This window comes from Colobus angolensis, unplaced genomic scaffold (genome assembly GCF_000951035.1).
Source record: "Colobus angolensis palliatus isolate OR3802 unplaced genomic scaffold, Cang.pa_1.0 Scaffold83, whole genome shotgun sequence".
Classification (NCBI taxonomy): domain Eukaryota; kingdom Metazoa; phylum Chordata; class Mammalia; order Primates; family Cercopithecidae; genus Colobus; species Colobus angolensis.
Window position 1 is genome coordinate 3,786,913 of NW_012122154.1, and position 13,305 is coordinate 3,800,217.

At 54.6% G+C, this 13,305-nt stretch overlaps 1 protein-coding gene across 2 annotated transcripts in view; it reads right to left on the minus strand.

The window, feature by feature from the left end:
• ERBB2 (erb-b2 receptor tyrosine kinase 2) overlaps window positions 1-13,299 on the minus strand; it is a 30,107-nt gene extending 16,808 nt beyond the window's left edge. For both annotated transcript variants that reach the window (XM_011929891.1, XM_011929890.1), the window contains exons 1-9: window positions 13,214-13,299; window positions 6,418-6,569; window positions 5,022-5,235; window positions 3,813-3,947; window positions 3,390-3,458; window positions 3,060-3,175; window positions 2,780-2,921; window positions 1,221-1,340; window positions 821-947 (exon numbers count right to left, since the gene is read on the minus strand). In XM_011929891.1, coding sequence (XP_011785281.1) covers window positions 821-947; window positions 1,221-1,340; window positions 2,780-2,921; window positions 3,060-3,175; window positions 3,390-3,458; window positions 3,813-3,947; window positions 5,022-5,235; window positions 6,418-6,569; window positions 13,214-13,286 — 1,148 coding nt within the window. In that variant the 5' untranslated portion in view covers window positions 13,287-13,299. The remainder of the gene's footprint in view (window positions 1-820; window positions 948-1,220; window positions 1,341-2,779; window positions 2,922-3,059; window positions 3,176-3,389; window positions 3,459-3,812; window positions 3,948-5,021; window positions 5,236-6,417; window positions 6,570-13,213) is intronic.
• Between the last annotated feature and the right edge of the window lie 6 nt (window positions 13,300-13,305).

The following is a 13,305-nucleotide window of genomic DNA, read 5'->3' on the forward strand; positions in this document are numbered from 1 at the left end:
CCGATGCTGAGGCAGGAGAATCGCTTGAACCCAGGAGGCGGAGGTTGCAGTGAGTCGAGATTGCACCACTGCACTCCAGCCTGCCGACAGAGCAAGACTCCATCTCAAAAAATAAAATTAAATTAAATTAAAATAAAAATAAATAAAATGCAGACTCTTAGCATACAGTTTGATGAGTTTTGACAAATGGATTCACTCATGTATCCAATACCCCAGTCAATATACAGAACATTTCTATTACCCCAGAAATGTCCTTGTGTCCCTCCCTTTTGAGGCCCCCCACCCTAGGGCAACCACCATTCTGATCTCTCCCACCACAGAGTGGTTTTGTGTGTTCAGAGCCTCACATAAAGGGAATCAGACAGTATGGAATCTTGTCTCTGGCTTCTTTTGCTCAATGTAATGTTTCTGAGATTCATTCATGTTGTATCAGTAGTTTGTTTCCTTCAGTTGCTAAGTAGAACTTCACCAAATGGACATACTGCCACTTGTTTATTCCTTCACTGAGTGATGCACATTTGAGTTATTTCCAATTTGGGGATATTTTGAATAAAGGTGCTATGAACTCAAAGGGAGTTTTACTTTATCTAGATGGTCTGACATCCATACAAGTCCTTGTTCACGGATAGCATGTCATTTACAAAAATAACCACTCCCACTCCAAAGATCCTGCTCTCTCTGGTCTCCCATCTGCTTTCTTTGCATTCTTGCCCCCCGATCAACTTCTGTCTCCTGCCATCCCCGAGAGATGCTGCCATATCTGGATCCTCAGGACTCTGTCTGCCCTGACACTGTCTCAGGCCATTGTGCCCACTCTTACCCATCAAAGCTCTCCGGCAGAAATGCCAAGCTCCCAAAGATCTTCTTGCAGCCAGCAAACTCCTGGATATTGGCACTGGTGACCGCCCTCACCTCTCGCAAGTGCTCCATGCCCAGACCATAGCACACTGAGGGGGTGGGGTGAGTGGGGAAAGGGCTGTCTCAGCCTTCACACCGGGACAGGTTAACAGCTACATGGGCATCAGGGTCCAGGCCCCTCCCCACACTGACAGAGGACATAGGGACGCTTGTAGGGCTGAGGAGGGCCAGGGGTAGACAGTAGAAGGCAAGGACTGGGTCTCAAGAGGGTCTGAGGAAGGATAGGACAGGGAGGGCTGGGCCAGGGTTCATGCACAGAGGGACAGGAACTGCAGCTGGCCTTGGGGGCAGTGAGTGGGTACCTCGGGCACAGGGCTTGCTGCACTTCTCACATCGCTGTGTTCCGTCCTCCGCTGTCACCTCTTGGTTGTGCAGGGGGCAGACGAGGGTACAGGATCCCACGTCCGTAGAAAGGTAGTTGTCTAAGGAGAGCAGGAACATGTAGCCATATTCCCTGGCCCTTCGTGCACCACCATGAACAGCGTCACCGTGCCCAGGCACAAGAAGAACAATATCAACCAATACTTAAATACCCTACCATGTGTCAGCACCTGACATCCACTTACTCCTCACAAGAACTGGATGGGATCAGCACTGTGAGATTCCCATTTTGCAAAAAGGGAGACCAAAGCAGAGAGTTCTGTAAATTATTCAAGGTCATTGTGCTACTGAGTGGAGGAGCGAGGATTTGAACCCAAATGGTCTGGCTCTACATTTTGTCCTCTCCCTAACATAGCCAGGATCTGAAGGTCCACTCCTGTTCCTGTGAAAGGAGGAGAGAGGTTCCCCAGGTCGGAGCCCAGTCCATAAATGCCCATCAGTAAATAGGTGATCTGTTAAATAAAACTGATCTAGGCCAGGCACAATGGCTCATGCCTGTAACCCCAGCACTCTGGGAGACCAAGGCGGGCGGATCACTTGAGGTCAGGAGTTTGAGACCAACTTGGCCAACATGGTGAAACTCCGTTTCTACTAAAAATACAGAAAGTACCCAGCCATCGTAGTGCATGCCTGTAGTCCCAGTTACTCAAGAGTCTGAGGCACAAGAATCGCTTGAATGCGGAAGGCAGAGGTTGCAGTGAGCCGAGATTGCACCACTGCACTCCAGCTTAGGCAACAGAGTGAGATTCTGCCAAAAACAAAAAAGTCCGGGGATGGTGGCTCATGCCTGTAATCCCAGCACTTTGGAGGCTGAGGCAGGTGGATCGCCTGAAGTCAGGAGTTCGAACCACCCTGGCCAATGTGGTGAAACCCTGTCTCTACTAAAAATACAAAAATTAGCCAGGCATGGTGGTGGGCACCTGTAATCCCAGCTACTCAGGAGGCTGAGACACAAGAATAGCATGAACCTGGGAGGCGGAGGTTGTAGTGAGCCGAGATTGCGCCACTATGATAGAGCTAAACTCAGTCTCAAAAACAAGACAAAACAAAAGGTAAAACTGATCTAGCCAGACGATAGAACAAAAGCTAACATTTAGGAGCACTTGGTACATACCAGACACTGTTCTAAGAGCTTTACAAATATCTCTTTCAAATGTTATAACCACCTTATGAAGTTGGGACTATTCTTTCTCCCATTTTACTGATGAGGAAACTGAGGCACAGAAAGAGGGTCAGGTGCCTACTAACTGATAGAGCTGGGTTTCCAACCCCGGCAGGCTGGCTCTCACGTCTGGGCTCTTAGCTGCCTCTCCTTACTGCCACCTGCTCCACAGCTGTTGAAAGAACGAGGCAGTTCGGCAGGAACTGTCATGACTGGTTCTCAAAGCAAGGTGCAGACAGTGCTCCCCATATGCTCCCGTTTACAGAAACAAACCTCCCCACCAAAACGATGAAAAGTGTGTTTCTCCCTGGCACTCACAGGGACAGGCAGTCACACAGCTGGCGCCGAATGTATACCGGCCCTCAGGGTTGGGCACGGACTCAAAGGTGTCTGTGTTGTAGGTGACCAGGGCTGGGCAGTGCAGTTCACAGATGCCACTGTGGTTGAAGTGGAGGCAGGCCTGGGGGCACAGGTGGCTGGTTGTCACTGTTCTGTTTTGCCCTGCTGTGCCAGGGGCAATAGGGCAGTACCAGGCAGGGTGCCCACCCCTTGCATCCTAGGGGATAGGGCACATTGGGCACACAGCAGAGGCACATACCAGGCAGTCAGAGTGCTTGGGGCCCGTGCAGCCGGCAGCACACTGCTCATGGCAGCAGTCAGTGGGCAGTGGCCCCTTGCAGCGGGCACAGCCACCGGCACAGACAGTGCGCGTCACTGTTGGGCAAAGGGCAGGATGAGGGAGGGCTGAGTGGCACCCTGAGCACCAGACCCTCATCAGCATCACCTTCTAGGGAGACTACCTGCCCCAGGGAAGACATCCCAAGCCTGTTATCCCACCCCTCCCATGTCACCTGTATGACACCTGCATTCCACCTGGCCCCGGCCCTGGCCCTCCCCTTCCCTGACTCCAGGCCTCCCTGAGACTCACGGCTCTGACAATCCTCAGAACTCTCTCCCCAGCAGCGGGAGCCCTTACACACCGGAGAACAGGGGTGGCCTGAGGACAGAACCAGAGACGCAGTGAGAGAGATGTCTAACAGTGAGAGGATGGGTTAATAACGGAGAGAGACACAAACAGCAGCAGAGGCCACGAGGCCAACTGCACAGTGAGGGAGGGACTCAGGCAGGCTGAGAGGCCCCCAAACCAGAGGCACAACCTAGAAGCAGAGGAAGACAGGCAGAGAACCCCAGAGATGAAGAGGCACAGAGAGATGGCAGGAGGGACAGAGAGGAAAGAAATGGGTGTAGGCGGCTGGGGCAGTGGCGGGCAGGCACTGGTTTGTAAGTCGGGAGTTTGGGGCTGGGGTCAGGCTGTCTGAGAGAAGAGGCAGCAGGGAGGGGCATGGCTTACAGGCCCGAGAGCGGTTGGTGTCGATCAGTGTGAGAGCCAGCTGGTTGTTCTTATGGAAGATGTCCTTCCATAAAATCGTGTCCTGGTAGCAGAGCTGGGGGTTCCGCTGGATCAAGACCCCTCCTTTCAAGATCTCTGTGGGGTGAGCAATGATCAGGGGACCCTTTCCCCTTCTGTCACCTTCTGCTTCCCTTGGGGCCCTCCTGCCTTCTAAAAGAGGAGCAGGCCTTTTAAACAACCCCAGATTCCCCAGGGAGGAGAGAAAGCTATCGTCACCGTCTTTGAACCCCACCACCGCCACGCCCGCAACATGAACACAGCGAGAGCCAGGGAGGAGTGAGTTGTCCATGCTAGGTCCAGATGCTCACGTGGACCGCAGCTTTCTGCTTCCCTCTCACCTCTACTCCGGACATGTTGCTGGGTGGTTAGAGACCGTGGAGTCTGAAACCCAGCCCCATCACTCACATCTCTGCAAGCCTCAGTTTTCTCACATGTAGAATGAGAATAACACTGATTCTTTCCTGACAGGACTGCAGTGTGACTGAAATGGGCCATGCGGGCAAAGCACCTGGCACCCAGACTCTGGGGCAGAGTCGGCTCCAGGGCCAGCAAATAGTTACATAGGCTATTCACTGTACACTTCACTCAACCAAGTGGGGGCAAAAACCCAGCCTGCATTCTCATGATTGAATTCTGTGCACTGACGCAAGCTGCAGCTTCCTAGGAAGAAGGGGAATCTTTTTCCAGTCTTCTCAGGGTCTCTTCCCAGGCTCTGCCTGCGTCTGCCCAGAAGGGACACCATTTTTTTGTTTGTTTGTTTTTGAGACGGAGTCTCGCTCTGTCTCCTGGGCTGGAGTGCAGTGGCCGGATCTCAGCTCACTGCAAGCTCCGCCTCCCGGGTTTATGCCATTGTCCTGCCTCAGCCTCCGGAGTAGCTGGGACTACAGGCGCCCGCCACCTCGCCCAGCTAGTTTTTCTTTGTATTTTTTAGTAGAGACGGGGTTTCACCGGGTTAGCCAGGATGGTCTCGATCTCCTGACCTCGTGATCCGCCCGTCTCGGCCTCCCAAAGTGCTGGGATTACAGGCTTGAGCCACCGCGCCCGGCCTGGGACACCATTTCTAATGCACACAAAGCCTCCCCATGGTTAGCAGTGGCCCTGGTCAGCTCTGAATAACCAAGAGAAGGTTTCAATGATGGTGAAGGCCACCTGTGAGGCTTCGAAGCTGCAGCTCCCGCAGACCTCCTGGGGAGGCCCCTGTGACAGGGGTGGTATTGTTCAGCGGGTCTCCATTGTCTAGCACGGCCAGGGCATAGTTGTCCTCAAAGAGCTGGGTGCCTCGCACAATCCGCAGCCTCTGCAGTGGGACCTGCCTCACTTGGTTGTGAGCGATGAGCACGTAGCCCTGCACCTCCTGGATATCCTGGAAGGTGGAAGCAGGGTGGGGCTGAAACAGGGACACTGCCACCCCCCAGGGCCTCCCTGAGGTTCCCCAGTACTTGGAGATCTTGGGCAAGGCCCCCAGCCACTGAGCAGTCCTGTTCCCTCTTATATAAAACGATAAAATGGAGATAAAGATCACGCCCCACCTTGCCTCACCAGATTCTTACACGATCAAGAGAGACAATGGTGGGGGGCCACTTTGTAAACTCTGAACAGGTACCCCGCCCTCTCTGCATCTCAGTTTCTTCATCAGTGAAAGCAAAGGCCTGGATGGGATGGCGTCTGCAATTTTTTTTTTTTTTTTGAGATGGAGTTTCGCTCTTGTTGCCCAGGCTGGAGTACAATAGCATGATCTCGGCTCACCGCAACCTCCGCCTCCCAGATTCAAGCGATTCTCCTGCCTCAGCCTTCCCAAGTAGCTGGAATTACAGGCATGTGCCACCACTCCCAGTTAATTTTGTATTTTTATTAGAAATGGGGTTTCTCCATGTTCGTCAGGCTGGTCTCGAACTCCCGACCTCAGGTGATCTGTCTGCCTCAGCCTCCCAAAGTGCTGGGATTACAGGCGTGAGCCACCGTGCTCAGCCGTTGTCTGCAATTTGACAAACCAAGCACATGGCCCCACTCCAGGGTCCGTGGACACGAGCCAGCAGGTTGGTTTCCACTCTCTCTCCTGCTCATAACCTTTTCATAGACATTTCTCTTTTGAGCTTCCCAATTGCTCCCAATATACAGATAGGGAAACTGAGACCCAGTGAAGCTAAGGGGATATAGGCCACATTCATAGGGCTCATCAGTGGCAGAACTGGGCCTGTAATCCACCTTTCCCACCAGTCCTTTCTGCTGCTGTACATGGGAGAGGGATAGTGGCGGGGGCAGGTGGACAGGGGACATGATCATGCTGGCAAGAGAGCACAAGATTTAGCGGAAACACAGACGCATCCCATCCAGAGATGACCTCGGCCAGCCACATTAGAGAGAGAGTCAACTGATTCTGCAGTAAAATGAATGGGGGTTAGACGTTAGAAAGGACTTCCTGGTTGAGAAACCACAACAAACGAGGAAACAGAAGGGCAGGGCACCTTCTTCTGCCACCCACCTGTAAACAGAGGGCTCAGCCCAGCTGGAGGCAGGGCCTGGCTGGGTTGCCCACGGGCCTCACCTGCAGGAAGGAGAGGCTGGCATTGGTGGGCAGGTAGGTGAGTTCCAGGTTACCCTGCACCACCTGGCAGCCCTGGTAGAGGTGGCGGAGCATGTCCAGGTGGGTCTCGGGACTGGCAGGGAGCCGCAGCTTCATGTCTGTGCCGGTGCACACTGGCAGGAGGGAGCAGATGGGTCAGAGGACACTGGCGGGGGACCTTCTCGGACCTGGCCTCCCCACCCAAACTCACTCCCAGAGTCATTTCATCTCAGACAGGGAGAAGGCTGACTGAAGGACCCCCCCACCTACATCCCTTGCACACTGCAGGTTTAACAGCAGGAGAAAGCTTGTGTGCTCGGGAAGTAGAGGGATTTCAGAGGAAAGGCTCCTTCTGACTAGACCCACCCTGTGCATCCAGAGGCTGCCCCAGCGTGCCAGCCCTGTGGAGCTCACCCGCCAGTACAGGGTGTTGGCTGGCAAAGAAAGGCTTCCTTTGTCCCAAAGGCACAACTCAGGGCCAAGGGGTAAAAATCCCCCAAGAGAGGCGATGACGAATCCTGTATCTTCTGGATGCCCCCTGCCCCTCTCCCAAGCAAACAAACTCGGTGCATTCTCCCTATGCCATTCCAGCACACCCATGTGCCAACCTCTTGGCAAGGGATCCACACCCCCGTAATGCCACCCAGAGAGTGGGGAAGGAGGGTCAGCTGGAGTTGTAGCTGGGGCATGGGGCAACCGGGGCCCTGGTCATTGCAGAGACCTCTGGGAGTGTCCCATGAACAGAAAAGGAGCATCAGACTCCAGTTGTGGGCATCTGGACCCAGGCTGCAGATCCCAGGCCAGGGTGAAGCATGCGCCAAAGGTTCCTGTGCTGGCACCCTCACCCTGGCCACCTCCTCAGGGCAAGACTCCAGAACGAGCTGGCAGAATCTGTGCCACGAAACTGCTGCCACAAAGGCACTACGTCAGCCCTGCATACCTGCCCAGAGCCAGCCATCAGCCATGGGGCATGGAGCTGAACTACCATACCTGGCCCACCTGGACCCCAGCCTGGTATCCCTGAAACCAGAAATGCCCACTAAGGCCAGGAATACTAGAGGGGGCAAAGCAACCCTGGAGACGGGGCGCCAGGATAGCAGCTCACCCCGGGCCTGCCAGCGGGGGGGAGATGAAAGTGCCCAGATGAACTTGTTTTTCTGCTCTGGTGGATGAGTCACCTGGTGTGTCTTGCCCAGGAGATCGGGAGGGTGCGGGCAGAGGGCACCCTCAGGCCCACAGGTGCCTGAGCTGCCCAGAATTCCTGCCGGTCACTGCTCCACCTCCTGCAGGCTACATGCAGATTCAGGGACAACACAAGGGCCGGGTTGGGGTCTGACACCAGGGGCACTGCTCTCCCAGCCAGTTGGAGTCTCAGGTCAAATCCTAGGGGGTAATATGAGGTACCCCCTGCCTTCAGAGAGCTGGGAGAGGCTGGCAGGGTGAGTCCCCACGTTCCCTGCCCGGGCCAGTGGCCACAAACTGGTGGTCTCCTAGTGATACCCAGAGTGGCCTCTATTCCCACCTCTCTAGGCGTATATGCACAAAGAGGGAGGAACAGGAGGGCCCAGAAATAGAACTCAAGGGTCCATGTCCCTGAGGGAGGCCTCCCCACTCCATGCCTCACCCACTTGCACCCCCTCCTCTTCCCCACGCTTCCTCCTCTCCCCACAGACTCCCAAGAGAAACAGGAGTTGGGGGTGGCAGGCCAGGCCCAAAATAACGCCCTGCTGCCAGGACCTCCCCCGGCCTCAGCCCTTCAGCTGCTTTATAGACACAGCTGTCTGCAGGCCCAGACCCCAGGCCCTGGCCCAAGCCCAGGGTCCCCACAGGGCTGGGGCAGGGGCCGACTCCACCCCCTGCAGCCCTTTTCAAGGGACACCAGCTGTGGCTGCCAGGCAATAGGAAAACAACAACAAGTGGGAGTGGGGGCTGCCACAGTAACTGATCTGAGCACCTACTGTGTGCCTGGCAGGCACTCTGGGTGGATCCACGTAACATGCTCCAGAAACTGGGGCTGCAACCTCTATCTTACAAAGAAGACAACTGCAGCTGGCAGGGGTTAGCTCTCGCATCATAAAGCTTGTGAGCAACAGGGAGGACTGGAACTCAGGCCGGCCTGCCTTCAGATCCCGCATTCCTTCCACTAGGCCTAACTGCACACACACAAATCCACCCCACACCCCACGCCAACGTAAACACATGCTAATTCTCCTGATGCCACCTACAAACACCACAGGCTCTAGGGAGGGCAGGGTGGCCGGGCTGGGTTGGGCTGGAGGGTCAGAACGGGTGGTAGCCCCACCCCACTAGCAAGTTTGTTTACCTGATTTGTGGCCAATTTGAGTCTGATTAAGAATCTTAAAGTGTTTTCAGACAGGTGGTAAAATTGGTACCCTGAGAACGGCTCCCAGGAAACTGCAGGCTTGCTGGCTAACACCCTCACCAGCCTACATGAAGTCAAGAAGGCCTTCCTGACACTTCCCTCCCACTCTCCCATCTCCTTACCACTGTCCCCATATCTGCCCTGTCCCATTGATTTTCTTTTTTTGAGACAGAGTCTCGCCCTGTCACCCAGGCTGGAGTGCAGTGGCGCAATCTCTCGGCTCACTGCAACCTCTGCCTCCCAGGTTCAAGCAATTCTCCTACCTCAGCCTCCTGAGTAGCTGGGATTACAGGCGCCTGCCACCACACCTGGCTAATTTTTGTATTTTTAGTTGAGACGGGATTTCACCATGTTGAGCCAGGCTGGTCTTGAACTGCTGACCCTGTGATCCACCCGTCTCAGCCTCCCAAAGTGCTGGGATTACAGGCGTGAGCCACGGCGCCCGGCCCCCACTGATTTCCTGGGAGGTAGGTCCTAATTCTACCCAGGAGCATCCTTGTCTCCAGGACCCTGCCCCTCAGGAACCCCAACTTCCAATTCCCCAGAGCAAAGACAGTAGGAAGCAGGATCAGCCACAGGCACCACTGGATGAGTGTCTGCTGAGTGAATGAATGAGTGAATGAATGAAGTCCAGTCAAGAGTCTCCAAACAAAAGGGACCGGTTGAGGTCATGGTATCCATCTCTCTGCTCAGAGCTGGTCACAGTCCTTCATGTCTCTCTGGACTCTGGTGGTCAGGACTTGACCCCAGCCCTGGGGTTTCTCTCAGGTGGGTTCTCTCCTCCCCACCAGCTTGCAGCCCCTGCTGCTCCTCTTGCTCACAGCAGAAAAGCCAACACTTCCCTTGGTTTCCATGAACACTACAGTAAAATGACCTGTGTCCCCAGAGCTCAGCTTTCCCAGACCCACAATGTCACAGACCATTCAAGTGACACAACCACAAACACCTGGTGTATAAGGCCTGACATCAGACCAGGGCCTGGGCCCAGAGTCTTTAGATGAGAACCCTAGCTCGGCTACTCACTGAGTGATCTTGAGCAAGTCCCCAGACCTCCAGGGCAGAAGCTAAATTGGATTCATCTCTATGCCCTGCAGTACCTGCAACTCAGTGAATATTTACTGACCTAAACTTGGCTGTAACAGCTCTTACTCCCTCAGAGGAGGTATATGAGAGTTAAATGAGGTAACGAATTGCGCAGCCATCTGTAAACATGACGAGGCTTTGTAAACAGAACTGGGACAACACAAACATTCGCTAGAAAATTCTCCCACTCCTTGAAAGAGTACACATCCCTTACCCCACCTCGGCTCTCTTCCCAGTGGGAGGATGGGTGGCCAAACAAAAGATGGAAGTGCCGCTCTAGAGGGGCTTCTCACAGGTGGAGGGTAGGGAAGGGAATCTCTTTCCAGATCATTCCATCACCCAAGGACAGGCACAACTACCCCAGGCCCCACCCCAGCCCTCCCAGCCACAGCCCCACACTGGCCCCTCACACTGACACTTCAGCTGTCTCTCTCGCCCACAGCCCTGTGTGTCAACGTGGCCTCTGTCCCCTCCTGCCCGCAGCCCCCTGTCATGCTGGCAGGGCCATAAGGAAGACAGGCATTGGCTGGACAGGAAGGCAGAGGACTCTGAAGTCAGGAGGGGACCTCAGGGCCCCCCAGCTCAGCCCCACTTTCTACAGCCTAGAGAAGTGGATGGAAAGGTCATTCACCTGAACAAGAGGAGCGCTTCTCCTCCCAACTGGCCACCTGCCTGCCCCTAAGGTTTTGTTCAACCCATTACTGTTGGCTGGAATAAGACTCTAACCACCTCTTAATGCCTCCTCATCAGAGTCCAAAAATGCCCTGGACATTACTGGGTAGCTGGGAGCCTTGGATAAGGTGTTTCATTTCTCTGAACTTCCATTTTCTCATCTGTGCACCTACTTCACAGGACTGTTGCAGAGATTAAATGAAATCATGGATAAAAACCTAGCATATAGGAAGTACACTGTACATTTCTTAAAAGTTAAGACAAGACAGGTTCATACAGCAGGAATATGGGTAATCCCAAACCACGAGAAAATTAAACATGCTTTGTGTTTGACTTTGGAAAGCCCTTTTTTTCTTTTTACATTTGATCCCTATCTTTTCAATTGTTTTTTCTTGACAAATAAAATGAGTACTTTCCCCAAGTATAGTAAAGACGGGAGGCTGTTGGAAGAATCATCCTGGAATTAAAATATGAAGGAGTTCTGCAAGATTAAAAGAATGTATTTGCTGCAATTTGTAAAACCCATACCTCTAAGAAAGGATCTCAGCAAAATCCTGATCCCTCTGGGGCTCCCCCTAGGCTTCCCCTTCCCCCACATTGCTGCCCCAGCCCTCGGTCCTTGGGCAAAATCTGGGGGCTGGAGGCAGCTGGGTGGTGCACTATTTTTCTGAAACGGGGTCTCATTCTGTCACGCAGGCTGGAGAGCATTTGCGATCATGGCTTACTGCAGCCTCAACTTCCTGGGCTCAGGTGATCCTCATGCCTCAGCCTCCGGAGTAGCTGGGACTACAGGCACATGTCACCACATCCAACTAATTTTTGTATTTTTTGTACAGACAGAGTTTTGCCTTGTTGCCCAGGCTGTGCCTTGTTGGGCTGTGCCCAGCTCCTGCACAACACAATAAATAGTGCAGGTTGAGGGGTGAGGACATAAAGAGGCCCCATCCAGAGAACCCAGCCCTCAAATCCAGCTCTGCAGCAACTGCCATTCCCCGATCAACTCCCAGCCAAGGTGAGGAAGGGCAGCAGCTCAGCCTGACAGCTCAGTATGGCCTCACCCCTCTCATCAGAAGGTGAGAGGTGAAGATGCCTGCCTGGGAAACAGGGAGGGCAACGATGTACTCCCTGGAAGAGAGGAACCTTCTTCCTCAGCAAGAAGGCGTGGCCGCAGAAGGCTACCTCCCTCTGTTTACGGCAGATCTGGCCCAGCACCTTGAGGGAGTTCCTGAAGGGGACAGAGTTCAGCCTGTGTCCCCGAGTCAGCAGAGAGACTGCTGTTTGGCAACACAAAGCCCAGACACACAAACACAAAGACCACACAACTGAGGAACACCCTGGCATAGACATGCAGAGATAACACGGCCACGCACTCACTCACAGAGGGCCCCTCGGGCAACACACCGACAGGATGACACCCACCCCCTCCCGGACCCCCTGACCTATGGAGACCACCCACAACTCCCAGAACACTTTCATTTTGTCTCCCCTACAGCCCAGTGACTCAGGGAGCAGCGTCCCTCATTGCTCCCCCTCATCACTCATTCATATAGCAATTTCGAATGCATGGTAAGAGGTCGCACTGCCTGGGGTCCCATCTTGACCCTACCACTTACTAGCTGCTACCCAATTTCTTTAAGTCCAGAATGCTGGCAGAACTTCCACTATAAGGGTGTTCTAGGATTAAAGGATGCAAAACACCACAAACAGTTCCTGGCAGAGTATACCTGGCCCAGGCTATATGTTAGCTTTTATGATTAATGCACACAGGTGGACAGATGGGTCAGGATACACACTGCCCCCACTCACCCTTCCCCACGCACAGCACCAAGGAAAAGGCAGCAGAACAACGCAGCCTTCCCTAGGCCTCCATCTGGCCTTATTTCTTAACTTCTTTCCCTGGGAACTCTCCCACTTTACACCCCAAGAAACCCACCACCACCCCTCCACGGTCCACCCGCTCTAAAAGTCACAGAGCACAGTCCCTAAGCTGGCCCCAAGAATCTGTTCAAAGCAAACATCTCCCCCACCCCCAACCCAGACCCCAGCAAGAGGCCACCCTCTGGGCCACCCTTTCCTCCCCGGCTCTGGTTGGGACAGGTTGCCATGCCACCCTCCACCCCACCACACACACACACCCGACCCCGCCAGAAGCAGGAGCAACCAAACCAAAATCGTCTCAAGGGGATCAGGGAGGGGCTGGAGGAGGGGCAGGGCAGAGGACCCCCCCCCCCCCAAGGAATCCAGCCCGGGCCAGTCCGGAGGCGGAGGCTGCCAACTGGAAAGGCTTTGAGAAAGCTTGAGGGGGCTCAAGAAGGGGGGAAACGCGCGCGCGCGCTCTACGCAATATACCCCTTGCGGGAAAACTTTCTGAACAGTTTCAGAGAACTTCTTTGACAAGTTCCAGGAGCCCCTCGGAGCCTGGAAAGCGCCAGTCTCTTGGATGGGCCATCTCGAGCCGCTTCTGTGTAACTGCCCCCTCCGGCCCGAGGGCCCGGCTGCCCTGAGCGTCTGGACTGTCCGCAACTTCGGGATGGGAGAGTTCGTCCAGGCCCTTCTGGCCCCGCCGGCCGGGGAACCTCGGCGGGGATCCAGGGGGCAGGGTCCCGCCGCTGCTCCGTCCCCTCCCAACACCAGACCCACCTTGGGTGCCTGCGGCTCCGGGGGGCAAGAGGGCGAGGAGGAGCCCCCAGCGGCACCAGGCCGCCAGCTCCATGGTGCTCACTGCGGCTCCG